Source organism: Mustela nivalis (genome assembly GCF_964662115.1).
Source record: "Mustela nivalis genome assembly, chromosome: 4".
Classification (NCBI taxonomy): Eukaryota; Metazoa; Chordata; class Mammalia; order Carnivora; family Mustelidae; genus Mustela; species Mustela nivalis.
Window position 1 is genome coordinate 122,468,976 of NC_139023.1, and position 27,557 is coordinate 122,496,532.

The 27,557-nt window shown below is 41.2% G+C and overlaps 1 protein-coding gene across 5 annotated transcripts in view; it reads right to left on the reverse strand.

Annotated features, from left to right (window-relative positions):
* Positions 1-27,557, reverse strand: part of RNF175 (ring finger protein 175) — a 44,462-nt gene that overhangs the window by 3,227 nt on the left and 13,678 nt on the right. For 2 of the 5 annotated variants that reach the window (XM_082726732.1, XM_082726736.1), the window contains 5 exons: positions 17,441-17,595; positions 11,206-11,313; positions 9,708-9,828; positions 4,394-4,527; positions 1,236-1,337 (listed from right to left, as the gene is read on the reverse strand). In XM_082726732.1, the coding sequence (XP_082582858.1) occupies positions 1,236-1,337; positions 4,394-4,527; positions 9,708-9,828; positions 11,206-11,313; positions 17,441-17,595 (620 nt within the window). Of the gene's footprint in view, positions 1-1,235; positions 1,338-4,393; positions 4,528-9,707; positions 9,829-11,205; positions 11,314-13,960; positions 14,160-17,440; positions 17,596-27,557 lie in introns of those variants that run through there. The other 3 variants (XM_082726733.1, XM_082726734.1, XM_082726735.1) reach the window with 3 other exon arrangements.

Consider the following 27,557-nt stretch of genomic DNA (forward strand, 5'->3'; position numbering starts at 1 on the left):
TGAATATTTAGGGCTGGTGAAGAGTAGGGGAGTGGGTAACAAGGGAAGGAACTCCTTTAGCACGGTAAAACGTGGCTGACTGGTACACAGGATGTATAGAAAGGCTGGCTGTCCCTTAGGAGAAGAGAGAGTACTTGGTAGGTTGATGCCAACCTCTCAGTGTTTTCTGCTTAAGGTTAGGATATGTTTTAATCCCATTTACCACCACCCCCGCCCCTGGAAGAGAAAGATTATGGTCTTGGGCCAGTGGGGTTGAGGACTAAGTCTCTGTAATCAGATCTGGATGGAGCCATTGAGGCTTCCAGTGGTCTCAGTTGGAGAACACTGGTATCTATAAATATCTTAATTATTGCCATAAGCTGTCTGTAGGTCCTCCTTTTCTTTCAGTATTATTATCCCTAGGGTTAAGCCCAAGACAAGATGAGACATGGCAAGGAATTTAAAGGCCAAAATACAGGGGGTAAAAAAAGTTCTCTCTGGAAATAATAAAATTTAGTACAACTTAAAATTTATTTTTTATACTCTAGCTCACATCTGGGGCTTTTAAACTTTCTATTCTAGGGGCACCTGGGTGGCCCAGGTGAGTATGCATCTGTCTTTGGTGCAGGTCATGACCCGGGGGTCCTGGGACTGAACCCTACCTGGTGCTCCCTGCTCAGTGGGGAGTCTGCTTCTCCCTCTCTTCCCTGCTCCTCCCCCTCAAAATTTCCCCACTCTGTGCTCTCCCTCTCTCTCAAATGAATAAGTAAATAAAATCTTTTTAAAAATTTCACTTCTATTCCAGTCTATATGTCTACCCACCCACTCACCCCATCTGTCATCATCTATCTGCCTACCTACCCATGTGTCCGCCCATCCATCCATCCATCCATCCATCCATCCATCCATCCATCCATCCAACCATCACTGATTTATATATTTATCACCTTTCTAATCCTTCCATATTTACCTAACTCTGGCAATATCCCATCACATTTCCACTAAAGCGCTTATAGTGGAATATATGGAATATGTAGAGAGTAGAATGCTTGTTTTTTGGCATTTAAGTTCCTAGCCAGAGTCGTAACATGGGCCCAGGGTAGGAGAAGAGACCAGGGAGTCGTTTTGAAATAATTGGCTAAGGAAAACAAATTCCTCTACTAAAACTGTGATGAAGAAAATGAAAATTCAGGTTGAAGTCTGCATTACCAGAAACATTTAAGGTAACACTTGACAACTTTTTAGAGAAAGGATACGGGTTACTGATCATCCTCTTCAAATCAACCTTCTCTTTGCAGTAAGGGCAAGTCTGCTTTTTACCAACTATACACCAGCCTCGGATGCAGAATTCGTGAAAGCTTAGGCATCTTGTTAAGGAAGTTTCTAGATATTGAAGGGCAAGGTCTGCTTCACGATGACATAATGGAAATGACCCCATCTGCGGGGAGGAAGTAGAGGGTGAGAATGGCTGTCAGTCATGACCTGACTGTGCACATCACCATCTAAGGAAGATTGTGCAGGGCAATGGAACCCCCAAAGACTGGGAGCTGGCAGTCAGAGCTGCCATAGCTCTAGGACCCTGAGGAGTTTCCACAGCTCCTTGGCTTTATTTATTCTTCTTGCTTCACTCAATCCTCCCAAGATTTAAAGTAGATAAAGAATATGAAAATTCTTTTCTGCAGTAATATTTTATGTATTTTATGTAAATACAAAAGTGCTTTTTTAAATAATAATTTTATGTAAATTTATGTGCATACTTTATGTAAACGTATCATGGCATTTCTCTGCCTTGCTGATTGTGCGTTTCTCATGCATTCCCCATAGTATTTCCCTATTCCACTTTCTGTGCATTACTCATGACCTACTATGGAATCAGACTTGTCTTAGACACTTAGACAAGCTTCAGTTATTTGTAGTCATAAACCGCCAACTTATGGATATTTCTATTAGCCTCATATCTCCTATCTCAAGTTTTTTATTACTGATAAGGAGATACTTATTTTTAATAGACTATAAACCTAATAAAATTCTGAAACTCCAGGCATTGACAGATTCATTAGTACATATCTCTTTGTCTGGAGAGTTTAACCCTTTGCCCCTAAAGTTGAGAGCGCATCCGATGTTCTCCCACTGCCTCGGGGGGATGCTCCTGTCAGAGTTCATATCACATTGTGTTATGACATTCTGTGCGCATGCAGGTCTCTCCTGGCCCACCTGCTAGCTGTGGGACCATGTCTCATTCTCTGTCTTCAGTACCTTAAGCAGTGCCTAAGGGCCTAATGATGAAATAAATACTTGAATGAATCACTCAAAACCAATTACTTTTGCAAATATATTCTCTTGGTTTCCACAACATTGTAGATCGGAGCAAAGTGACGAACAGTTACGAGATCCATCCTAGAGGCTTATTTCTACAGCTGTTAATCCCAACGTGGCTTTCTGGAACCAGATCCCATGATTTTCTGACTAGCCTGCTGTCACCCATGTGAACAGCAATGATGTGGAAGTCTCCTCCCTAAAAAATGGAGAGCAGTGAAGTATAGACAAATTGAGGCCATGTGTGAAACTCCTCAGTATAGATCTGTATGCAACTAAGAATTTCCACTATTTATGTTCTTGGAATTGGGTCATTTTTGCAGTAGGCTTGGATTAACATAAAGTGGTGTATTCTAAGAAAAATTTTAAACCCAAAGCCCTTACAGCCCTTTATTCAAAGCACTGGAGTACGGCCCCATCTTCTAGATAGGTACAAAGGTCAGGGGTCAGGAGACAGCGTTGAAATGGCTACCTCCTCCTTAATATTCTTTGTCTCATCTTCAAAATCCCATTACTGAAAAGCCTCCAAGCTGGCAGAATTGCTGTAGAGCGACAGACTCCTTCCCCTGCCCCACCTTGTTCATGTGAGTCATGTTTGCCCACTTCTTGGTCAAATGACTCATGCTGAAGTGGGTCATTAATAATACTCCCTGCAAAGCAAATTTAAGGGTGACTACATTTTAGATTACATATGCACACATGTACAACAATCCCGAAGCACTTTTAAAGGTGGAGAGAGAAAATATTTCCACTTGCAAATGGGAGAAGGGGCTCTGGTCCAACATTTGAAAAATAAATCACATTCAAAACCAGGACCAGATTGGGAAAATTTCTTCCAAAGAAGGATCCCTTTTTTGGGAAAGGTATCACCCTGAAAAGCTACCATAGAATTCCATATGGGAAACCTTTGTGTCTCTTATCTTAAAATAGTAAGGCTTAAAGGTTGGAGTAAGGGGTCCTATTACATTTCAGGTGAAGTGAGTCCATTTTTTTAACTCTCAGGATTGAATAAATGGAATCTGTCCAGATTAAATAGAACTGAATCATAGGCACTGTGCCTCTAGGATATTACTAAGTTAGGTGGGCTTCAAAGGCAAAAGACAGATGGTTTAACCACCTCATCATGCCAGAGCTTTGAACTAAATGTAGAGCAATATTATCAAGTTGATGTTGTGCTATACAATAAAGATAAATGATACCTTCTTTCCCCTTGTATTTAGAAAAGAGTTAAAATACTGATCGTCCACCAACCCAAACACAACTTTGGTCTTCAGAGTTCTATACTGGGACAGCATGGGCTGCTTTGCTTGGGGCTCTGGATCCCAGTATCTTTCCACATACTGAAGTCTTCCTCCACAGTGACTGGAATTCTCAAAGAATGCTGGTTTCCAGGCCCAGGTGTATTCTAACACCTAAAGATCCATCAGCTATTTGGGGCAGAACTCCCAGGTAGAGGACCCCAATGGTTCAAGAACTGAGTGCTCAAGCTCTGGTCCCTCTTTCTATAATCAAAGGTGTCTTGCTACCCATGGCGTTGTCCTATTTTCAAGACCAAACCTGATACTGGGCTGCGCCCACACCTGACACAAGCAAGTTCCCGGGGATTATTCCTAGGCAGAGCCCAATGTGTTGTGCTCAGTCCCATGAGATTCAGACCCAGGTTCCACCTGCTTTAGTCCTGAGCTCCTCCCTGCACCCGAAACTCCACTTTTTCTCACACCCAGACCCTTCTCTCCCTGGTCCTTCTTGGCTATCTGTTCACTTACAGCTTTCCCAGCCAGCGTCTTGAGCACACACTGCAGCTTTTCCGTCCGTGTGGCATTGAGATTCAGTTTTAAAAAGGAAATTACGAGCAAAAGAGTAAATTATTCAGCAGGGATTATCTGAACGGAGAGAGATGGCTGAGGAGGATCAAGGCCTGGGGTTTGGGGGATGGGAGCTAGCTAAGGGAGGCAGAGGAGACGGTGAGAGGGGGAGGAGGAAAGGAGGCGACAGCGCTCCCTGACTTGCCATCTCCCATGACCCACAGAGAGTATATGAAAGTTGCCTTCCATCACTGGCTTGATGAAGCCCGCGTGGTTTCGTGTGAAAAGGATACACATGATTGCAGGAGAGCTGGTAGGTGTTTTCAATGAGCCCTTCTTCATCGAGTTCCACAATGATCTTCTGGCCACAGACAGCACAGATATTGTCTGACAAGCTCCTTGTGGGCATCCCACTGACGCTGTAGAACTGTTGGGGGAGATGCACAGAGCACTGTTGGAAAGGAGGGCCAGTGCCATTCATTCCCTGAACACAGCAACCCAGAGTCCTTACTGCTTCTTCCTTGGTTTAGGAGCATTCCTCCCCACAGGAATGCTTCAGTGGGGCTGAGGTCTTTAGGCAAGAGCCCACTGAACCCCACATGGACCCAAAGCACACGACTAACTATAATCTTCAATTTAACCTCCTCAATGTGAATCCTTCAAGGGGAAAGTTCTCCTATCCAGGGCTATAGTTCATAGCTTTTTAAGGAAGCTTTTTAAGGTTACCCAGACACTGACCCTTTCTCTTATTCTGGAGATTGATTCACAGGTCTGGAGTAATCTGAGGCGTTGCTTTATTTCTTAATTCCCACGTGATGAGAAGGAGCACATGGACTAATCCCATTGGGTGCAATGTTTTTAGAATTCTAATTTAGGATTCTGGCATCTTTTAGTACCACAGATGAAGACTGATTCCAATATTGGCAGTGTTATTAGAGTCCCTAAGTGTTGGAGGCCACGGCACGGGTGGAGTCGAGGACCAAACCAGGCCCTGACTTGTGTCTCCTTCAAAGTCTGGACACCTTGACAAGGTTAAGCACGGGAAAGTGGAACGCACTGAGAAAGGGTGGGTGCTCTGTGTCGTGTGCTCGCCTACGTGACTTCCCACACACTCTCCCTGCAGTAGGTGAACAATGTGGCCCGAGTTCTTAGTTAATCCTTGTTGTTCTGTACCTCCCAAGATCCACTCCCTGTTTGATTGTCTTGCTAATGGATTTAGCCAAAATTACCTCGGCTCATGAGGTTTGCTTGTACTTAATGTAAACTTGTTATAGGAACTTGCGGTCATCTAACTAGGTACTGATGTAATGCTCCTCCTATTCTGGTTTGCCTTATAAATGCTTCTAAGACGTGGAATCAATTTGGCACTGTTGGTCATCCTCTTCAGTGTCCCACCTGGCCCCATCTCTTTGTCTCTTAACATTTTTTCATCATCCTCTTAGCCCCCACGGTTACCCTGGTCGATTCATTGCGTTGGCTGCGACACTTAAGAAGCTTGTTTTTTTAAGATTATTTATTTATTTATGAGAAGGAGAGAGAGAGAGAGCACAAGCAGGGGAATGGGGAGAGGGAGAGGGAGAAACACTTCTCTGCTGAGCAGGGGGCCTGATGTGGGGCTCCATCCCAGGACTCCGAGATCAGGACCTGAGCTGAGGCAGATGCTTAACAACTAAGCCACCCAGGTGCCCCTGTATTTTTTTTTTTCCCTTCTAATCTAATGTCCTTATTCTATTCCAGAATCTCATCCAGGATACCACTTAGGCTCCTCTTGGTTATGGTGGTTTCTCAGATTTCAATTTTTTTTTTTTCAATGACTTTTACAGTTTGGCAAGTATTGTGTGGAATGTCCCTCAAATGGAATTTAGCTGGTGTCTTTCTCTTGAAGACACTGATGTTACGGGGTTTAGAGAGGTAGATAAGAGAGGTGACATTCTTATCACACATGCTTTGAACAGGACTTACTGCTATTGCTGTTAACCTTGATCACCAGGCTTGTGACAGTGTTGTCACGGTTCTCCATTATAAAGCTATTCTTTCTTTTATTCCTTCCTATTCTGTACTTTGGAGGAAAATCACCCTGAGCAGCCCATTTGTAAGGAGAAGGGTGTTGTGCTCAGTCAGTGAGGCTTCTCCAGAGAAAAGGGAAAAATAGGATGTGTGTGTGTATCTAGACTAGCGTTTGGGTATTCAGTCAAACAATTGGGCACCCTAGCCCACCCAAGCTGACACAAAAAACTTGACCATAAAGCCTTCTTAAGGTTGGAGTACCTACATAAATTATGTGGAATTCTTTGGCATAAGAGATTTGTCTGTTCTCCTCCACTCATTTATTCATATCAATATGGAGTCATGATATTTATTTTAGAATTGGGTTATAACCCAATGCTCCTGCTACTACTTCTACTGCTGCTCTTTTGTTACACAGATTATTCCAGCTTTGGCCATTGGCAGCTTTTTCAGTTGGCTTCTGTATCTCTCTCGCTAACCCTTATCATTGTGGTATTTTTTTGTTTGATTGGTTTTTTGAGTCCTTGCTTAATTTCTGGCAGTACAATATACTCCAGGCTCATTTGTACGTTCCCTACCAAGACCTAGAATCAACCATTTCTCCAAGGAGCCCTGGTTCCTTTTGTTGTAGAATAGTATTAGAAAAGATCTGGGCTCAGGGCACGTGGATGGCTCAGTCAGTTGAGCACTGCCTTCGGCTCAGGTCATGATCCTGGGGTCCTAGGATCGAGGCCCACATTGGGCTTCCTGCTCAGTGGGAGCCTGCTTCTCCCCTCTGCCTGCTGTTCTCCCATTCATGTTCTCTTTCTTGCTTATCTCTCTTTCTCTCTCAAATAAATAAATAAAATTCTTCAAAAAAGAAAAGAAAAAAAGAAAAGATCTGGCCACGAGGTGTGCTCGTTGCTACTAGGGTGTCATTGCTTCTAGGGCTTCTTAGCTAACAGAGCCAGGAAATGTATCTGTATATACTAACCCATGGTGTTCAACATAGCAATAGATAGCCCTGTATCCATCTATATATATATTTTTAAGATTTTACTTATTTATTTGACAGACAGAGATCACAAGAAGGCAGAGAGGCAGGCAGAGAGAGAGAGGAGGAAGAGCCGAGCAGAGAGCCCAATGTGCTCGATCCCAGGACCCTGGGATCATGACCTGAGCCTAAGGCAGAGGCTTTAACCCACTGAGCCACCCAGGCGCTCCTGTTTGTAACCTTCTGAGAGTGAGAGACATAGCTCCCACTATGGGTCCTCCATTTGCTTAGGTGTTCAGTTCTGAAATAACTGGATAGCAGTATCAGAATTGTTAACCCATAGCCTCGAGGGAAACCACTTTATGAACTAGAGTACAGCACTTACGTTTGGTTCCTTTGCTTTTAATCTTTGATCTCTTCTCATTTCAAAGGTATTTAAGTCAGCACTTTCTTCTCCTACTCCCTGCATTGTGGTTATCTCATATATTTGTAATACAGTTAGATTCTTTTGTCACAGTCTACACTCTCTCCTGGCATTCTCTCCTATCCTAAATGATTTTCTATATTTGTATACATTGTTTCACCCTTTCTGCTACAAGGCACTATTGAGTTTTATAAATGTACTGTGTCATGTATTTACCATTACAGTCGTACAGAATTTCACTGCCCTTAAAAATTCCCTGTACTTCACCTATTCAACCCTGTTCCCCACTAAACCCCCGGCAACCACTGATCTGTTTACCATCTCCACAGTTGTGCCCTTTCCAAAATGTCATATAAATGGAATCATATAATATGTAGCCTTTTCTCATTGCCTCCTTTCACTTAGCAATATGTATTTGCAATTCATCCATGTTCTTACATGGCTTAATAGCTCATTCCTTTTCCTGAGGAGCTTTTAAAACGAAGCAGATGCATTGGCTCCGCTCCCAGAGATTCTGACTTAATTAGTCGGCTGAGGGGCTTTAGGCACTGGTGTGAGAATGGAAACTGCTCCTCCTTTCCCTCCTCCCTATCTCTGTCATAAGCATATGTACAAGCATGCATGCACGTGCACACACACCCCTCATCAGTTCAAGTCAATGTTGGCTGTGCCAAGAGATAGCTTGAAGCAGTGGATGTTATATATTTGGTAGATGGAGTTAAGATGACAGAGGAGAAGCCTCTAAAAAGCTGTTGCTTAAAAACTTGTCTTATGAGGTTGAATCTCTTCTTCCTGGTCCACTGGAGGACAGAGAACATATAATTCTTCTCCTTGTCTCCTGTCCATAGACAAGCACAAGAGACTTTGGGAATTTTTTAGGGAATACGGCTTCTGGCCTTTGCTAGAGGAAGTAGGAGTGGAAGTGTTCCCTTCTGTGCTCACCATAAACATTAGAAAAAAGGCAGTTGTCCCAGAGATGATGCTTGGTAGAGAAATTCCCAAAGGTATCTTGTTCTAGCATTATACCACATAAATGGATTCCATGCTACAGGAAAAGAATAAGATAGAGCCTACAGAAATGGAGAAGGGCAGATGGGATGGGGACGAAGTCAAGGTCATGTCTACTTGGTCCTGCCCCATAAACGGAGAGAGAGAAAGAATGGTCCTGAATTACACTCTTCTCTTGCCACTCACACTAGCTTTTCCACTTCATATCTGGTGTGTACCAAGAGAACGGTAGAGGACAGAGACAGGAATTCTTGAAACCACTGGGTCATCCCTGGAGTCTCTGTAAGTTTTTAAGAGATACACATGTGTCAGATGTAGATGAATGCTCCTAACATTTGAATCTGAAATCCACCTAACCAGAAAGTATGTATATTTCGAATTTTAAGAGAGTTTTTGAAAAAGCTATTAGGGATATATATATTTTTTTAATTCTAGAGAAAAAACACGCAGTCAGGATACATTTAGCTCAGTTTTTGTATCTTCTACTTCCTCTAATGCTGTGTAATAACTGATCTTTATGAGGAGTAACCCTGAGACACTGATGGATCCCAAAGTACTTTATGTGCATCAGATAAGACTTTCTGTGTAAGGCAGATGGAAAGATTTTTGTTATTATTGAAATTTTTACTAATCCTTTTCTTTTTTTTTTAGAGAGATGAGGGAGGGGCAGAGGGAGATGGAGATAGAGAATCTTAAGTGGGCTCCAAGGCCAGCATAGAGTCCACTGTGGGACTCGATTTCATAACTCTGAGATCATGACCTGAGCTGAAATCAAGATGGAGCCGCCCAGGCATCCCTACTAATCCTTTCAGTTGGAGTATGCTACTTATTGTTGCTTCCAAATAATTATTTTATTTAAAAAGAGGCCTTTGGGGGGTGCCTGACTGGCCCAGTCTATACAGCAGGTGACTCTTGATCTCAGGGTTGTGAGTCTGAGCCCCATGTTGGGTGCAGAGATGACATAAACATAAGTAAATAAATAAAAAGATGAGATGCCTTACTTCCAACCACTTTATATAAGTAAGAAGTATATTTTCTAATCAACTAGCAAAGATAATTTTTGATGCAAGGAGATTCAGGGAGCACTTGGCCTGGGAACACCAAAAAAAGACCAACATGTTTCTGAAAACAGATGCAGATGTGTAAGATGAGACCATTTCTTCAAGTGGTTTCAGAGAATGAAAGCAACACTTACCCCTATTGTAGAAGCCATGTAATCTGAACAGATCTCTGCAAAGTCTCTCCCCATCACACCATAGTAGAGGCCATAGAACAAGGATACGATACCAAAATCCATTGAATCTCTGGCCTTGATTCTGTTGAAAACAACAGTGGACCGAAATAAGAATGTGGCATTCGGGGGGCTTGGGAAGGGCTCCAGCTTAGAAGACAATTCCTGCCAGAGTATCTAAGAGAAATTTGGGAGCTTTTTTTTTTTTTTTAATTGATTTTTAAAAATTCCTTCCTTCCTTCCCTCCCTCCCTTCTTTTTCTTTCTTTCTTCCTTTCTTTCAGAATTTTAAATTCTCTAAATTCCCCTCGGATTTTATTACTCAGTGGCAAGTGGACAAAGTAATTCTTGAGAAGGTACTTCTAATGAGTGGTTCTCAGGTTGGGCTGTGCAAAGAAAGGCCTGGGCGGCTTGTAAAACTGCCCCCTGCACCTGGGCTCCCCAGGCCAATGACATCTGACTCTCTGGTGCTGAGGCCTGTGCGGCAATATTTTTGGAACCTCTCCAGACCCCAGGTGATTCCAGGGGGCAGCTAACATAAAGAACCTCTTTAACTGAGCTGTGGTTCTCAGCCTGCAATATAGATTAGAATCACCTGGGGGGAGGCTTAAGACTCTGGGGATCAGGAGCTGTAATGTATGTGGCCTGGACTGGGTCAGCCTAGCAGTGCTTTTTAGAAGTTTCTCAGGTTTGGGAATCTCTGCTTTCAAATACTTTACTTAATGGATACTCCAGATAGATAGGATTATCCCCACTTTGCATTTGAAAAAAATGGAGATCTAGAAGAAATGATTTGCTTAACATGACAATTGGTCCCAGGGATCAAGCTCCAATTTTGAGGCCCTTTGGTACTGTGCCACTGTTGCCATGTATTAGTCAGGAAAAAACCCCCAAAACGAAACTGTGCAAGTTGGATCACATTTCAAGTATAATAGGATTCTCTAAAATAGCCCCACCCCATTAAAAAAAAAATATTTTGTGTATTAGAGAAAGAGAGGGCACACAAGCAGGGGAGAGGCAAAGGCAGAGGGAGAAGCAGGCTCTCTGCTGAGCAGGGAGCCAGAATTCAGGCAGTGAGCCCAGGACCCTGAGATCATGAACTGAGCTGAAGGCAGCCATTTAACCACCAGACACTTTACCCCCACTGCTTTATTTATTTATTTATTTATTTGACAGACAGAGACCACAAGTAGGCAGAAAGGCAGGCAGAGAGAGGAAGGGAAGCAGGATCCCTGCCTAGGAGAGAGCCCGACGCGGGGCTGGATCCCAGGACCCCGAGACCATGACCCGAGCCGAAGGCAGCAGCCCAACCCACTGAGCCACCCAGGCGCCCCCCCACCCCCGACCCCATTTTTAAGGGAAATATTTCTTTAAGAAATTAACAATTGGCCCCTAATCTAATTAGCTCCTAATTTAAAGAATCTTAATCATTAGGTACTAAGGTCTTAACTGGAGATACTTACCTGAAAAGTAAATTGAATCCACACATTGTAAACATGATAGCCAAATAACCCACAACACCAAATGCATAGCTGAGTTTGTAGATTAGGAGAAACCATTTGTAGACCAATCTGTGAAGGGTGAAGTGGGGATAAATACAGAACATGAAATATTATAAAGTATTTTACCTTCCTCAAACATTTTTGTAAGTCAGTTTTTAATTTCTAGAATTCTATTTTTTATGTAATATATGTGAGTAGATTATATCATCTAAACTCAATAATAATCTACAGTTTTTTTTTTTTAAAGATTTTATTTATTTATTTGACAGAGAGAGATCACAGCAGGCAGAGAGGCAGGCAGAGAGAGAGAGGAAGGGAAGCAGGCCCCCTGCTGAGCAGAGAGCCCAATGTGGGACTCGATCTCAGGACCCTGAGATCATGACCTGAGCCGAAGGCAGCGGCTTAACCCACTGAGCCACCCAGGCGTCCCTAATCTACAGTTTTAATATATCAACAAAGCGTATAAATAGTATGCACATGCATATACAAATTCATTGTAACTTATCTACATTCTTCATGTAAGAGTGATCTTCAGGGATGGCTTCTCTGTCTGGGACACTGCCTCCCCTTCTCTTTTTTGGCCCTACGGTTATCTTAGAGTGGCTTTGGCAGGAATAGCTTGGAAGTAAGCAGAAGAGGAACAGAGAAGTCAGGAGGAGGGAACCTCCTGTCTTGGGAGTTTCTCCCCACTCCTGTTCCTGCTACCCTTCCTCCCCTCCCCCAGGCCCAGGGCAGATGTGAGCTCAGCCTCATCCCAAGTCCTCTCTACTCACAGAACCCCTCCCCTAGCCCTGGGATGGAATCAGAAGTGAGCCTTGGGCTGGTTTTCTCTTGCCCTGTGGATAGGTCCAGGCATGTACCCTGACCACTCTTAAAAAGACTTTCCTTCTTCCCATGGGGTTGAAATGGAGAAGTGGGAGATGGCGATAGGAAGGGTATAGATGATCTGGCAGAGAACCCCATACCCTGTTTGTTTCCCTTATCCCTGGCAGTAAAATCCCTTAGAAAAACTACAGAGGGGGCCATGTGGCTGCTTTGTGCCTGGTAGGATGTGGGAAGAGGTCAGGAGCCCAGATCCCTGGGCAAGTACCACAGAGCAAGGTTGTGAGCACTGGAACAAGAAGAGGCGGTAGAAGGAGAAGGAGCAGCTGGGTGCTGTCCTTGGGTCTCTGAGTAAAGAGGCAGGTGGCTGGACTGTTGCTCCCAAGTAGAAGGCCTTGTTTGCCTCTCAGCTTGTCCCTCTGGTTCTCAGAAGCCCCTGTTCCTGCCTTTAACAGTGCTCTTCACTGTTAGAATGCGTGGAGAATGAGTGGAGAATCACACTCCAGAGACTACCATGCTGTCTTACCTTCAGCCCCTGGAGCCCTGCCTCCAACTCTCTCACCTCCCCCGGCTTCCTCTCTGTGGGAGCCATTGCTCCCAGTGCTTAAGTTCTATGATATTACTGATGCAGTGTTTCGAAGTTATTTTAAAAGATGTCCTGCTTCACTGACTTCTAGTCAAAAAGGACCTTGTAAAGCATGATGCTTTACATGGGGTTGGTGGGCTGGCTTGAGACACGAGTTGTCATTTACATAATTTCTTTTTTTTTTTTAAATTATGTTAGTCACCATACAGCATATCATTAATTTTGATGTACTGTCCAATGATTATCTGCATATAATACCCAGTGCTCATTACAACACGTGCCTTTCTTAATACTGATCACCCAGTTAGCTATCCCCCCACTCCCCCACCCTCTGAAACCCTCAGTTTGTTTCCTGGAGTCCATAGTCTCTCATGGTTCATCTCCCCCACCACCGATTTTCCCCTCTTCAGTTTTCCCTTTCTTCCCCTAAGGTCCTCAGTGCTATTCCTTATGTTCCACATATAAGTGAAACCATATGATAATTGCCTTTTTCTGCTTGACCTATTTCACTCAGCATAATTGCCTTCCGTTCCATCCATGTTGATGCAAGTGGTGGATATTCATCCTTTCTGATGGCTGAGTAATATTCCATTGTATATATGGGCCACATCTTTATCCATCCATCTGTTGAAGGGCATCTCGGCACCCTCCACAGTTTGGCTGTTGTGGACATTGCTGTTGTGAACATTGGGGTGCATGTGGCCCTTCTCTTCAGTACATTTGTATCTTTGGGGTAAATACCCAGTAGTGAAATTGCTGGGTTGTATCATAGCTCTATTTGAAAGAAATTGAGGAAGACAAAAAAAGATGGAAAAGCATTCCATGCTCATGGATTGGAAGAATAAACCCTGTTAAAATTTCTATCCTACCCAGAGAAATCTACACTTTGAATGCCATCCCTATTAAAATACCATTGGCATTTTTCAAGGAACTGGAACAAACAATCCTAAAATTTATATGGAACCAGAAAAGAACCCGAATTGCCAAGGGAAGGTTGAAAAAGAAAAACAAAGCTGGGGGTAGCATGTTGCCTGACTTCAAGCTATATTTCAAAACTGTGATCACCAAGACAGTATTTTTGTACAAAAACAGACACATAGATCAATGGAGCAGAATAGAGAGCCCAGAAATGGACCTTCAGCTCTATGGGCAGCTAAAATTTGACAAAGCAGGAAAGACTATCCAAAGGAAAAAAGAGAGTCTCCTCAGTAGATGGTGTGGGAAAATCTGGACAGCCATATATAGAAGAATGAAACTCTACCATTCTCTTATACCACACACAAAGATAAACTCAAAATGATGAATGACCTCAATGTAAGACAGGAATCCATCAAAATCCTGGAAGAGAACATAGGTGGTAACCTCTTTGACATTAGCCACAGCAAACTCTTTCAAGATACATCTCCAAAGGCAAGGGAAACAAAAGCAAAAATGACCTTTTGGGACTTCATCAAGATAAAAAGTTTCTGCACAGCAAAGGAGGCGGTCAACAAAACTGAGAGGCAACCTACAGAACGAGAAAAGATATTTGCAAATGACATTACAGATAAAGGGCTAGTACCCAAGTTCTATAAAGAACTCATCAAACTCAACAGTCAAGAAACAAATAATCAAGTAAAAAAAAATGGGCAGAAGACATGAACAGACACTTCTCCAGAGAAGACAAGCAAATGGCTAACAGACACATGAAAAAGTACTCAATCTTGCTAGCCATCAGGAAAATACAAATCAAAACCAAAATGAGATACCACCTTCCACCAGTTAGAATAGCAAAAATTAACAAAACAGGGAACAACAAATGTTGGAGAGGATAGCTGTTGGAGTAGATGAAATATTGGTGTGGAGAAAGGGGAACGCTCTTATACTATTGGTGGCACATGCCACTCTGGAAAACAGTGCAGAGTTTCCTCAAGTAGTTAAAAATAGCGCTACCATTTACATCATTTCAAAGATGAAGGGCTGGGCTATGTGGGCCACGCCTCCTCCTGCAGCTTTAATCCTGCCCATGGGGGTGGTCGCTCCGTGGGGAATTTCACAGAGCCGGAAACTGAAACAGGACTGCACAAGGTGGGTCAAGTCGCTCTGAGCCTTTGTCATCTCTAAAATGAGTCAGCGAGGGCTCTGAGGGGGGTCTTTCTGCCAAAGTGACTCCTTGGTCTTTTGTTCCTTTTGATTTGCCAGTGCCGAGCAGTTTTGATCACTGCTCAGGGCAGTCTGGTGGAGGCTAAAGTCTGGTGTTGCTAAAGTCTGGGGAGAGCGGCCAGTTCTGAGAGGGCCTCCCTGTCTGCCCTCACAGCACCTACCAGCACCAAAGTGGGGGTCCTAGAACTCCAGGTGTACTCCAACTCGATGTACTTGAGATGGGCCCCTCAAGGTTGTGCCAGCACTATAGGTGTTCCTGACTCTAAACTTTGGGGTTTCTCTGCTAAGTGATTTGTTGATGTTCTAAAGGGACAGCATGCTGGTGGGAGGAGGGGTTTTGCATGCTGCTTGTCCTTGGTATAATTCTGGGCTCCCCTTCCCCGTCACTGCCTGTGGGACTCTGGCCATCTTACTCTGGCATTTCTTCCTGGGAGTGCCCCATTTATAAAGTGGGGGTGACCACACTCGCTCCTGTGGTAGTCCTGAAGATTATGTGGGACAATGTTAAGAAGCCTCGGCACATTCAATACTCAATATGTCATATATAATTATTACAGATGTGTTAGATTTTTCCAAATCCCCCACCCCCAAATCTTCCTGCTTATTGGGGATACATGTTTCTAGAGTGCTAGAGTCCAGAACTCCCTTGCTACTTAGATTACAACTGGAAGGCAGAGAAACCGGAGTAGGACTCGTGCAGCCTCCACAAAGACAGATATGGCCAAGCCTGGCTCTGTTGGCCCGTTTGTGGCCTGTTTTTGAGCCTTAACTCTACTGCAGTAGAGAGGAAACTCCCTTTCCTTTCTCTTACTCTGACCTACTGGTCAGGGCTTGGTATATTCTGGGGGAGGAACAGCTGGTTTTAAATGGTGTCGGGGCAGGGGACCCCTCCCCTTGGGTTTGCCTTTGCACCTTGCTGATTTGCTCTGACCAGTTTTCCCAGTTTGTAATGAAATCCTGTTTCCAAATGGAATATGGCTAAGAAGTGATTTACCTATGACATGATGATTAAACAAAGATCCATAAAGATCTTTAGGGCCTCCTACCTCTCAAAAACAGGAACTTCTCTTTCTAGGCTGCTTTTCTAGGAGTTAATGGGATCCTAATTAGCCTCTCCCATTGTCCTCTCTTCAAATGGTGGCTAGGTCTTTCCTTAAATGGTAGTGAGGCCTTGTTGGCTGTCAGGCTCTGTCTGCCAGGGCTCTGAGTGTGGAGGCAGGAGAAGCTGAAATGGGTATGTGGTGGGCACAGATCCCTGGCCATCTGAGATAAATGAGGCATGGAGTATAACGAGGTAGCATTTGCATATTCTTTGTCATGAAGTTCCTCTGCAATGAACCAGCTAACATGCACAGAAATACTGTCTAACTAGGTTGATTCATTCTATACTGGAGAAGTGAACTAGTCTCACTGAAATACAATATAGATTATATCCAGGGAATGGAAACAAGTACATTTTGGTTCATCCAAAATTTGGATCACTTTCACAAGTCTTAAATAACTGGCAATATTTTTTTAAGGAGAAATTGTGCCATATGTCCATGTGCTGATGGGCAAGTCAGGCCATGCAAAGGCTCCCAGTTTGGGAGGTCTCCTAACACCACCTCAAAGCTCTTCCCAAAGTGCGATTAAGTTAAACATCAACCTGAATTTACTTATTTGAATGCCAATCTTTTAAAAAAATTATTTATTTTTTAAAGCAGTCTGTGCATACAAACGTGGGTCTTGAACTTATGACCTGAGATCAAGAGTCACATGCTCTTCTGGTTGAGCCAGCCAAGATGCCCTCAAAGATTCATCTTTATCATTACATTTATTTATCTGATTTTTCTCACTGCATATTTTTTCTTCTCCAAAGTAGAAGGAAAAGTTGGTATTCGTCTCTCCCACTTTTTTAGAGGATTAAGAACAAACATCTGAATGGCTAAACAATCATAAGAGCATTCCACAGGAGCTGAGGATTTATTCTTCAACAAAGATCAAAATTTGACATTGTCTTATTACCATGTAACACTTTACACATTTTTTCCTTATCCCATTTCAATTTTATCTAGACTCAGATTCAGATTTTTATCCAGAGAACAAAGAGAGCAAAAGCAAACTTGGGGGCGCATTATGAGCTTAAAAGCACTTTTGAAAGATTTGCAGATGATATGATGGGAATTATAGAAATGTCAAGAGGTTGGCCATGGTAATTAAGATGATCATTGGAATAGGAAAGCCTCATTTGTTATGAGAGGAGTAAGTTGTCCATTGCTTATGATTTGTCTGACATAAAATACATACATAGTTGTTAGAAATGCCAACATCGAACTCTTGTTCTATTATAAAATATGTGTAACCCAATGGAGTCAAACAAAATGCTGAGCTAAAAATAAAGATGAAAATGGTGCTCTAGAAAGTTTAAACTTTTACTTCTCTTCCTTCTGGCTTTCATCTGAAGCAATAAATGTTATAGGTATGTCCAAATCACTATTAAATAATGAACATGTACAGCAGTACAGCTAATCTCTAAATAGTTTGTCTACTGAAGGCAAAAGAAGTGTAATGCTTTCCTTCCCCACCCAGGAAAAAATGGAATTAAAGTATACTTCTTAGTGGTTACAATAAGGAGGACGTCAGGGAAGGAACAAAGGGACTACATACCGTGGTGTTCTCCCTGAGAGGGGCTTTCGGGTAGCTCTGAACAGGATGTAACTGGTGATAACCGAGAACATTCCCCACAGAGAAAGAAACCGCCACCAGTAGAGTTTTATTGTGAAGTAGAGAGGGACAACCCACATTTGCAACAGTGTCACCAGCTGTCAGAAAAATGAACAGAAAGGCTCTTTCAATGACTGAAGATCCAGAATGGCAAGTCCACCAGTAAATGATTCAGAAGCTACTCTGGGGGGGAACCACCTCTACCACCCTGTCTGTAACATGCAGCTGGCTCACCGTCCAGCTGTAAGTTCTTCTGTACATGCAAAGTTTTGAGGGACTTGGTTTGGTCATCTGAGAATTCAAATTGGAAAGAACGCCAAATAATCATTTTCTTTTACGTCTTTTTGCCTGGGTATTTTAGATGAAAGCAACTTTGGGCTTCAAAAGCTACATGACTTTGGACAAATGAGCCTCACCTGTGTTGTAAAATTGGGGGTAATAATGCCTGTCCTGTTTGCCTCTGCTGACTGAGGGAGGCTCAGACCATCACAGATAGTTAAGTGCTCTGGAAACAGTATGTAATAACAGGGAGCCAAGCGACTGTTTTTCCTATCACGAGCACATGTACAAATGCACAGTGATGGCAAAGGAGAAAGTGACGTCACAACAGCTCCTGGGAACACTTTTGTCTGCTGCCCCAGTGCATTGTGTAGGGTTAACCCTTGTGTCCCATATGTGGGATCCCCTCATCCCCTGACTATTCGATATGAAGCCCATCGTTTTGCTTCTTGCTTTGCCTTTTTAGGTATTGGTGGCTTTTCTAGGCAAGCCAAGATGAGAAGTAAACTCCTTCCTGTTCATCTGTGTGTAACTCTGTGTGGCCTATATCACTGACCCGAGTGCGAGTGACCTTAGAGGGTTAAGTTGCCTGGCCCCAATCCCATATGGCAGAAGCAGGAGGGACTGAGCTGCTGGCTTGTGGGTCAGCTTGATACCATCACCACACTGACAGGCACATTCTTTTTTTTTTTTAAGATTTTACTTTTTGGGGCGCCTGGGTGGCTCAGTGGTTTAAGGCCTCTGCCTTCGGCTCGGGTCGTGGTCCCGGGGTCCTGGGATCGAGCCCCGCATCGGGCTCTCTGCTCAGCGGGGAGCCTGTTTCCTCCTCTCTCTGCCTGCCTCTCTGCCTACTTGTGATCTTTGTCTGTCAAATAAATAGATAAAATCTTAAAAAAGAAAAAAAAATTTACTTTTTTGTTTGACAGACAGAGATCACACATAGGCAGAGAGGCAGGCAGAGAGGAGAGAGCAGGCTCCCCGTTGAGCAGAGAGCCCAATGCGGGACTCGATCCGAGGACCCTGGGATCATGACCTGAGCTGAAGGCAGAGGCTTTAACCCACTGAGCCACCCAGGTGCCCCCAGGTGCATTCTTTAGATCAGGCCCAATACCAGCTATCACCTCTCCTGGGAAAAGCAGACAGGCTTAAACAACAGCCATAACCTCTGATCTTTTGTTTGATTACATGCACACTAACCACCTATGATCTGCTCAGCACCAATGTAAGAGGGGGATGGCAAAGACAGTTTGTCGCATGTGAGGATGTTCATTGGTGGGCACCAGGCAATGTTCTGCTGAGGTGAATTCTGAGCCCGGGGCTTTAATTTTCCATCCTACCTTGTGAGAATGGTTATAGTGAATCCATGAGTTAGCTGCTTTATTTAGGAAATCAAGATGAATTTGGCTTTGCTTAAGGAAGTAGAATACTGGGGCACCTGGGTGGCTCAGTCGGTTAAGTGTCTGCCTTCCACTCAGGTCATGATCCCAGGGTCCTAGGATCGAGTCCCACATTGGGCTCCTAGCGCAGCGGGGAGTCTGCTTCTTCTGCTTGCCACTCTGCCTGCTTGTGCTCTCTTTCTATCTCTCTGTCAAATAAATAAATAAAATCTTAAAAAAAAAAAAGGAAGTGGAATACTCTTCCTGAGGGCCAGAAACTACATACTAAGTAAGATTTTCTATACTTGAGAACTCAGCACTAGCCAACGTGACCCTCTGCTATTGATAGTAAACATGGGAGGTGCCCTTAAAGAAAGTCACACGAGTATTTGGGTATTTTACTCCCTACAGCTGATTTTGGAGATAGTTATCTATGATAAATGACATGTTTTCTGGCTTTTTTAGTTTATTACTTCTTATATTGAAAAAGGAAATGGACATGATTTCCCTCTTTCAAAATCTGATCATCTACCTTTGCATTTTTCATCTTTCTGTCTTAACAGTTCGATTTGTCTTGAGCTCTCAGTGTTATATGTAGGTGATGAGTCACTGAATTCTACATTGGAAACCAACATTTCACTGTATGTTAACTAACTAGAATTTAGAAATTTGAAAAAAAACCCAATTTGATCATTTTTATATTTCCCCCATAAAAATGCTGAATTTTTAAAGAATAATGATTCAGTTCATTTTAATTCAGCAAAACTACCATACCTCTATATTTTATACTTTACATCATAAGCCAGAATAGGTTAGACTAATCCATTTCCTCAAGTCCATGGAATTATTATCATCTATAATACTTTGGAGTAATGATTGGGTTATATTTTTATGATACTAGTTCTCCTTGTGAATCAACCCATTTCTAGAAGAGCTCAAATTTCTCTTACTCGATGCCTGGGCTTAATTAGCAGTGAATAACCATGTTCAAATATATAGACATGCTACTTTTAAAAAATAGGCCTGAGAGATCAGAAATAAAAGAAAAGCAAAGAATCATCATAGCAGGAATGCAACTGTGTAATTTCTTAACTATCTTTAAAGTGTAAACCCAGTGCCATATTTTCTCAACATGCACAGGACAAGATTAGAAATGTGCATTACGAATTCACTAATTGTAGAGGTCATTTTGAAATGAGGGCCACATTTCGTATCAATTTAAAAGATTCTTTATCAATTTCCAGAGCAGTTCAAACTTCTCATTTTAATAGCAACTGCCACATATGAAATGTAGGAATTTGGTGCCTCATAAATAAATACACGAAATCTGTGAAATCGAGGTGCATGCTTGCAAATGAGGAGGCCTGGCAGCTGGGACACATTAATAATGCCAGAGGGGTCACCATCTGGGCACGTGCATATAAAATAAAGCTGCATTCCTGGCCAAGGGCAGCCTGTGCATCTGGATCCCATCACCAAATGTTCTCCCCACCCACATGTTGTGGCAGAAGGAATTTCCTGACGAATCAGATGCTGCCCAAAGGTACCATGCTTTTCCTTGGAGCTAGGCACATCATAAATCGGAAAAGAACAGCAAATCAAGTCAAAACAAAGATAGCTTTTTATTGGCCTAATTATATAGAATGATGATTGGATCACACAACATAAAAGAGAGAAAAGGAAAGGGAGGTGGGAGAGAGAAAGAAGAGAGAGAGAGAAAGAGAGAGATTGGAGGCAGGGAGGGAGGGAAGGAGGGGCAGAAGTAGGAAGTTATGTGATGCTCATTTCCTTTGCACTGCAAATCCCTAAGTATTTGCAGCCATTTGTCCATGTGTCTCTGTGTATTTGTGCAGGTGGAGGTGCAGCAAGAGCAAGGAGATGCCAGAGGTAAGCAGAAAATGATCAGTAAATAAATGACTCCAGGAAATACTGCTGCTGTGATCAGTGCCAAGGCAATGAAGGAGCGTGGACATAAATCAGACAAGTAGAATGATGGAATCTTGGCATATGAAGGGCCATTAGATTTTCACTTGGTCCTTACTTCTATCTTCAAATCAATTCAGACTGTTGATTTTGCTCTTCAAATTCTTCAAGGAGATTCTGCAATGTTATGTATGTATGAAACTGTATCTATTTGTGTGTTGCCTCATTTAAAAAAGATTCAAGGAGGCAGAAGGCTTTACTGGTATGGTAATACGTTCTAGTGTTTCACAGCTATTAATAGGCAGGAAGTTGATTTAAATAGAGCAATATTTCAATCTGTGGCAAATTATTTGCCTGTGTGTGGAGGCAAATTAATAGTGTATCTGAAGTCCAAGTTCTGTGTATGTAGTCATCAGGCCTTCTAGTGATCTGAAGGGAAGTACAAGTATTCTTTTTTGGCCCCTTCCCCTATTTCCTGCAGATATGAAAAGTAGGATATATAAAAGGAGGTGGAGAGGGTGATGTGGAATGAGATTTTATTTTTTAATTAAATGCTGTTTAAAAAATGCTGTTAAAAGCATTTGGAAATAATTTAACTTTGAAGTTCTGCCAAGTCCACACCATATCAACACTATAAGTTGAAAAGAGCAAAATTCAAATATCCAGATGCTCTATCTTGTACTAAAACTGTGACTATTTGGAAACATCCAGGTATTTAGTAGTATTCCAAACAAAATAAGAATTTTCCACTTCTCACCTACTTTCTCTCTTCACTTTTTGACATCACACAGGAGCAGTTAATGTTCTATTTTTAAATGCTGTTTTCTAAATAACATGTTTCCTTTGATCTAGGTATTTATAATAAGCTGCTCTGACACACATACAGTTCCTACAGACCATGGAACAGAATCTAAGACAAACCAAACAGTCACTTCAGAAGCTAGACATTTCTTAAAAGTTGTAATCTGAAAATGTTTCCAGCATTTTAGATTAGTCCCCTCCCCCCTGAAATCCAAATTGTTCATGAAATGATGTGAAACTAATACTATTTTATATGTCGTAGATAATACCTTCAAGGTGTAAATAAATAATAAGTGACCTGGCTCCCACCATGTGCCATTTATTTCTTAATTGTTCCCTTCCAGGATACATACGGAGCAGTAAGGGGTTTGCCATACTCCCATGGGACACTTTTTATCAGTTGCTCATGTGCAATTCCCACTGCCTTACTGGTATAGACTCCTCTGATTTCCAAAGGGACTTAGAGCAGTACCTTTCCCCCCTAATTCCCTTCAGTGAAGTAGTTTCATACATTTGTAATGTCACCATCTGCATTTCCTGGGAATTCTCCAATCTCCTAAATGGAATTTTTAAAAAATTGGCATGCCTTAACTTCCGCTCGGTGTCCTGTACTGTTCAGTGGGATTTGACAAACGCATACAATTTTGTATCCACAATAACAGTATAATACAGGTCAATATTATGGCCCTAAAGTCCTCATTTTACTTGTTTGTCCTTCCCTCTTCCCTCCTTGAGCCACTGATAGCCAATGGTCATATTATGATCATGCCAATGATCATTTTCTCAGAATGTATTACTGGAATCCTACAGCAGGCAGCCTTTTCAGATCAGCTTGTTTAACCAAGTTTCTTTCATGTCCTTTCATGGCTTGATAGCCTCTATCCTTTTACTGCAGACTAACACTCCATTGTATAAATATACCACAATTTATTCCAATTTTAAAGGACAGTTTGGTTATTTCCAGTTTTGGGTAATTATGAATAAAGGCACTTTAAATATTTGCATGCAGGTTTTTGTGTCAATGTAGACTTTCATTTCCACTGGGTAAACACCTAGTAGTGTGATTGCTGGATCACGTAGGAAGACTATGCTTTTTGGGAAACTGCCCAAGGGACTTCCAGAGTGGCTTTAGAATTTTGAATTCCCACCAAGATTTCCTGCTTTCTGCATCCTCATCAGCATTTAGCATTGTCAGTTTCTTTGGATCCTAATCATTCTAATATGTATGTATTAGTATCTTATTATTGTTTTAATTTGCAGTTTCCTAATAACATATGCTGATGAACTACTTTTCATACGTTTATTTGCCATTTGTATATTTCCTTGATGAGCTCTCTTTTCAGATCTTTTGGCATTTAGCTTATTTTCTTATCATTGGGTTTTAAGCATATTTGGGGTAACTGTCCTGGGATGGATGTTCGTTTTGCAGTTATTTTCTCCCCTCCTGCGACTTGTCTTTTCATTCTCTTTATAGTATCTCTCACAGAGCAGTTTAATTGCTATAAAATCCAACCTACCAATATTTTCTTTCATGTATCATGCTTTTGGTGTTCTAAATTCATCAAGATTTTGCCTCCATGTTATCTTCTAGAAGTTTATAGTTTTGCACTTTACATTTAGACCTGTGATCTACTTTGAGTTAATTTAACGTTTTAAAAGATTTTATTTATTTATTTGTCAGAGAGACAGAGAGAGAGAGAGAGCAGAAGCAGGGGGAGCAGCAGGCAGAGGGAGAGGCAGTTTCCCTGCCAAGCAAGGAGCCTGACGTGGGGCTCGATTCCAGGACCCCAGGATCACAATTTGAGCCGAAGGCAGATGCTTATCCAATTGAGCCACCCAGTCATCCCAAGTTAATTTTAGTGAAATATATGTTCCAGATTTTTCTATCTCTCTCTTTTTTTTTTTTTGGCATATGCGTGTCCAGTTGTTCCAGCGCCATTTGTTAGAAAGAGTATTCTTTCATTGAATTATCTTTGCCCCTTTGTCATGGATCAGTCGACTGTATTTGTGTGGGTCTATTTATGCGCTCTCTGCTCCAGTCCATTGATCTAAATGTCTACTCTTTCACAAATGTCACACTGTATTGATTACTATAGCTTTACAATAAGTCTTGAAGTTAGGTAGTGTCAATCCTCCAACATTGTTTTCTTCAGTGTTCTGTTGCCTATTCTGGGTCTTTTACCTTTCCATATAAATGCAGATTTAGTTTGTTGATATTCACAAAATAGCTTGCTATGATTTTTTTATTGGGATCGTATTGAATCTATAGATCAATATCTTAACGATATCGAATCTTCTAATCCATGAATATGGATTATCTTTCCATTTATTTTAGGTCTCCTGTTTTTATATATACATCTTATACATATTTTGTCAGATTTATACCTAAATATTCCTTTTTTGAGTGCCATTGTAAATGGTATTGTGTTTTGATTTCAAATTCCAGTTGTTCATTGCTAGTATATAAGAAAGCAATAGACTTATATATATTGACCTTATATCCCGCAACTTTGTTATAATCAGTTATTAGTTTCAGTGTTGTTTTTGTTGTTGTTGATTCTTTGGAGTTTTCTACAGAAGTCATGTCATCTACAAACAAAGATACTTTTATTTCTTCCTTCCCAATCTGTATTTATCTGCCCCCCCTTTTTCTGTCTTATTGCAGTAGCTAAGACAGTGCAATTCAGATAGATTTTCTTGTATTCTTCCTTATCTTAAGGGGAAAGCAACCTGTTTCTCATCATTAAGTGTAATGCTAGCTGTAGGTTTTTTTTTTTAAAGATTTTATTTATTTGACAGAGATCACAAGTAGGCAGAGAGGCAGGCAGAGAGAGAGGAGGAAGCAGGCTCCCTGCTGAGCAGAGAGCCTGATGAGGGGCTCAATCCCAGGACCCTGGGATCAAAACCCACTGAGCCACCCAGGCGCCCCATGTAGGTTTTTTTTAATAGATATTCTTTATCAATTTGAGGAAGTTCTCTATTTCTAGGTTGCTGATAATTTTTATATGAATGGGTGTTGGACCCTGTCAAATGCTTTTTTCTACATCTATTAACATGATCATAGACTTTTTTCTTCTTCAGCATCATAAGGTGATTGATTACATAAATTCGTTTGTAATTTTTGAACCAACCTTACATATCTGGAATAAATCCCATTTGGCCATAGTGTATAATTCCTTTTATACATTGTTTAATTTGATTTGCTAGTATTTTGTGGGGGATTTTTACATTTGTGTTCATGAGAGATATTGGTATGATTTCTCCTTTTTGTAATATCTTCATCAGATTTTGGTATTAGGGTAATGCTGGCCTCAAAGAATGAGTTCTGATGTGTTCCCTCTACTTTTACTTTTCGGAAGATTGTAAAGAATTCTTCCTTAAATGTTTTGTAGAATTCACAATTGAAATCACCTGGGCTTGGTGCTTCTTTTTTAGAAAGATACTAATTCTTGACTCAAAAAATTTTTTGGGGGGTGCCTGGGTGGCTCAGTGGGTTAAGGCTTCTGCCTTCGGCTCAGGTCATGGTCTCAGGGTCCTGGGATCGGGCCCCACATAGGGCTCTCTGCTCGGGGGGCAGCCTGCTTCCCCTTCTCTCTCTGCCTGCCTCTCTGCCTACTGTGATCTCTGTCAAAATAAATAAAATTTAATTTTTTTTTTTTTAGAAAGAGCAGAGTTTGGTGGGGAAGAGGGAGAGAGAGAGTCTTAAGCAGGCTACAGGCCCAGTGCAGGGCCTGATGCGGGGCTTAATCTCACAGGCCTGAAAGCATGACCTGAGCTAAAATCAAGAGTCCAATGCTTAACAGACTGAGCCACCTGGGTGCCTTGACTCAGGGTTTAAAAATAGATATCCACCAGAGGCAGGAAGTATGGGGAGGGTTAAATGGGTGATGGTGGTCAAAAGGTATAAATCTTCAAACTTCAAGTTATAAGATTAAATAAGTCTTGGGGATGTAATGTACACCATGGTGACTATAGTTAACAATAATATGTATTTGAAAGTTGCTAAGAGAGAAGATCTTGAAAGTTCTCATCACACACACAAAATTATAACTATGTGTAGTGACAGATGTTAACTAAATTTACTGTGGTAATAACTTCATGTCATATGCATAGATCAAATCATGAAGTTGCACACCTCACCTAAAATTAATGCAGTGTTATATATATCAATTATATCTGAGGAAAGATAGATATAGGCCTATCAGATTATTCATTTCTTCTTGTGTGAGTTTTGGTATCGTTTATGTTTTTTGAAGAATCAGTCTATTCCATTTAGGTTATCCAGATTTGTGGGCATATAGCTATTCATAATAGTCCATTATTTTTTTTTTTATGTCCATAGGATCAATAATGATGACCCCTCTTTCTTTTCTGATATTAGTAATTTGTGTTTTATTATTTTTCTTGGTTTGCTGGCTAGAGCTCTACCAAATTTACTGACCTTTAAAAAAAACAGTTTTTGCTTTCATTTAGTTTCTCTATTGGTTTTCTGTTTTTAATTAAATTTTTGCCCTAATTTTTATTATTTCTTTTCCCTAATTTTTATTATTTGTTTTCCCTGCTGTAAGTTTACATTACTCCTTTCTTTCATTTCCTAAAGTAGATGCTTAATTGATTTTAGATCTTTCTTCTTTTCTAATACATGAATTCAATGTTATAAATTTCCCTCTAAGCACTGCTTTAACTTTATCCCACAAATTTTGATATGTTGTATTTTTGTTTTCACTTAGTTAAAATTATTTTTTAGTTTCTCTTGAGTCCTTCTCTTTGTTTCATGTGTTGTTTAATCTTTAAATATCTCAGGATTTTTCCAGCTATCTTTCTATTATTGATTTCTAATTTAATTTTTGTGGTCTGAGTGTATACTTTGTATACTTAAATTCTTTAAAAAAATTTTTGGTGTGTTTTATGTCCTAAATGTGGTCTATCTTGGTGAATGTTTTAAGTGAGCTTGAGAAGAATGTGTTGTTGGATGAAGTATTCTATAAATATCAATTAGGACAGATCGATGAATCGTGCTTTTCAGATCAACTCTATCCTTGCCAATTTTCTGCCTTCTTGCTCTATCAACTGCTGAAGGAAGCTGCTGATCCAACTAAGCAGTGGATTTGTCAATTTCTCCTTGTAGTTCAATTAGTTTTTGCCTTGTATATTTTGATGTTCTCTTGTTAGGTATATGCACATTAAGAATTGTTATTCCCTTTTAAATAACTGACTCTTTTATCATTATGTATTGCCCCTTTTTTCTCCCTGATGGTTACATCTGTATTCTTATGAGTTTCTTGTCAACAGTATATAATTGGGTCTTATTTTTAGTTTTCATTTGTTTTATTTTTTATTCACAGTGACAATCTCTTTTAATTGATGTATTTATATACATTTGAAGGGACTGTTGATATAGTTGGATTACTATCTACTATATTTGTAACTGTGTTCTGTTCATTGCACATTTTTTTTTTTCTTTCTTTTCCTCTCTGCCCCACCCCCTTTTTTAGGCTCTCTGGCTTTAAGTGAGAATTTTATGATTCCATTTTCTCTCCTCTCTCAGTATATGCATTTTTTAAGAAAGAGAGAGAGAGAGCGAGAGAGCGAGCACTGGCATGAATGCACACAAGTGGAGTTAGGGAGAGGGGTAGAGGGAGAGGGAAAAAAAAGAATCCTTTTTTTTTTTGGAAAGAAAG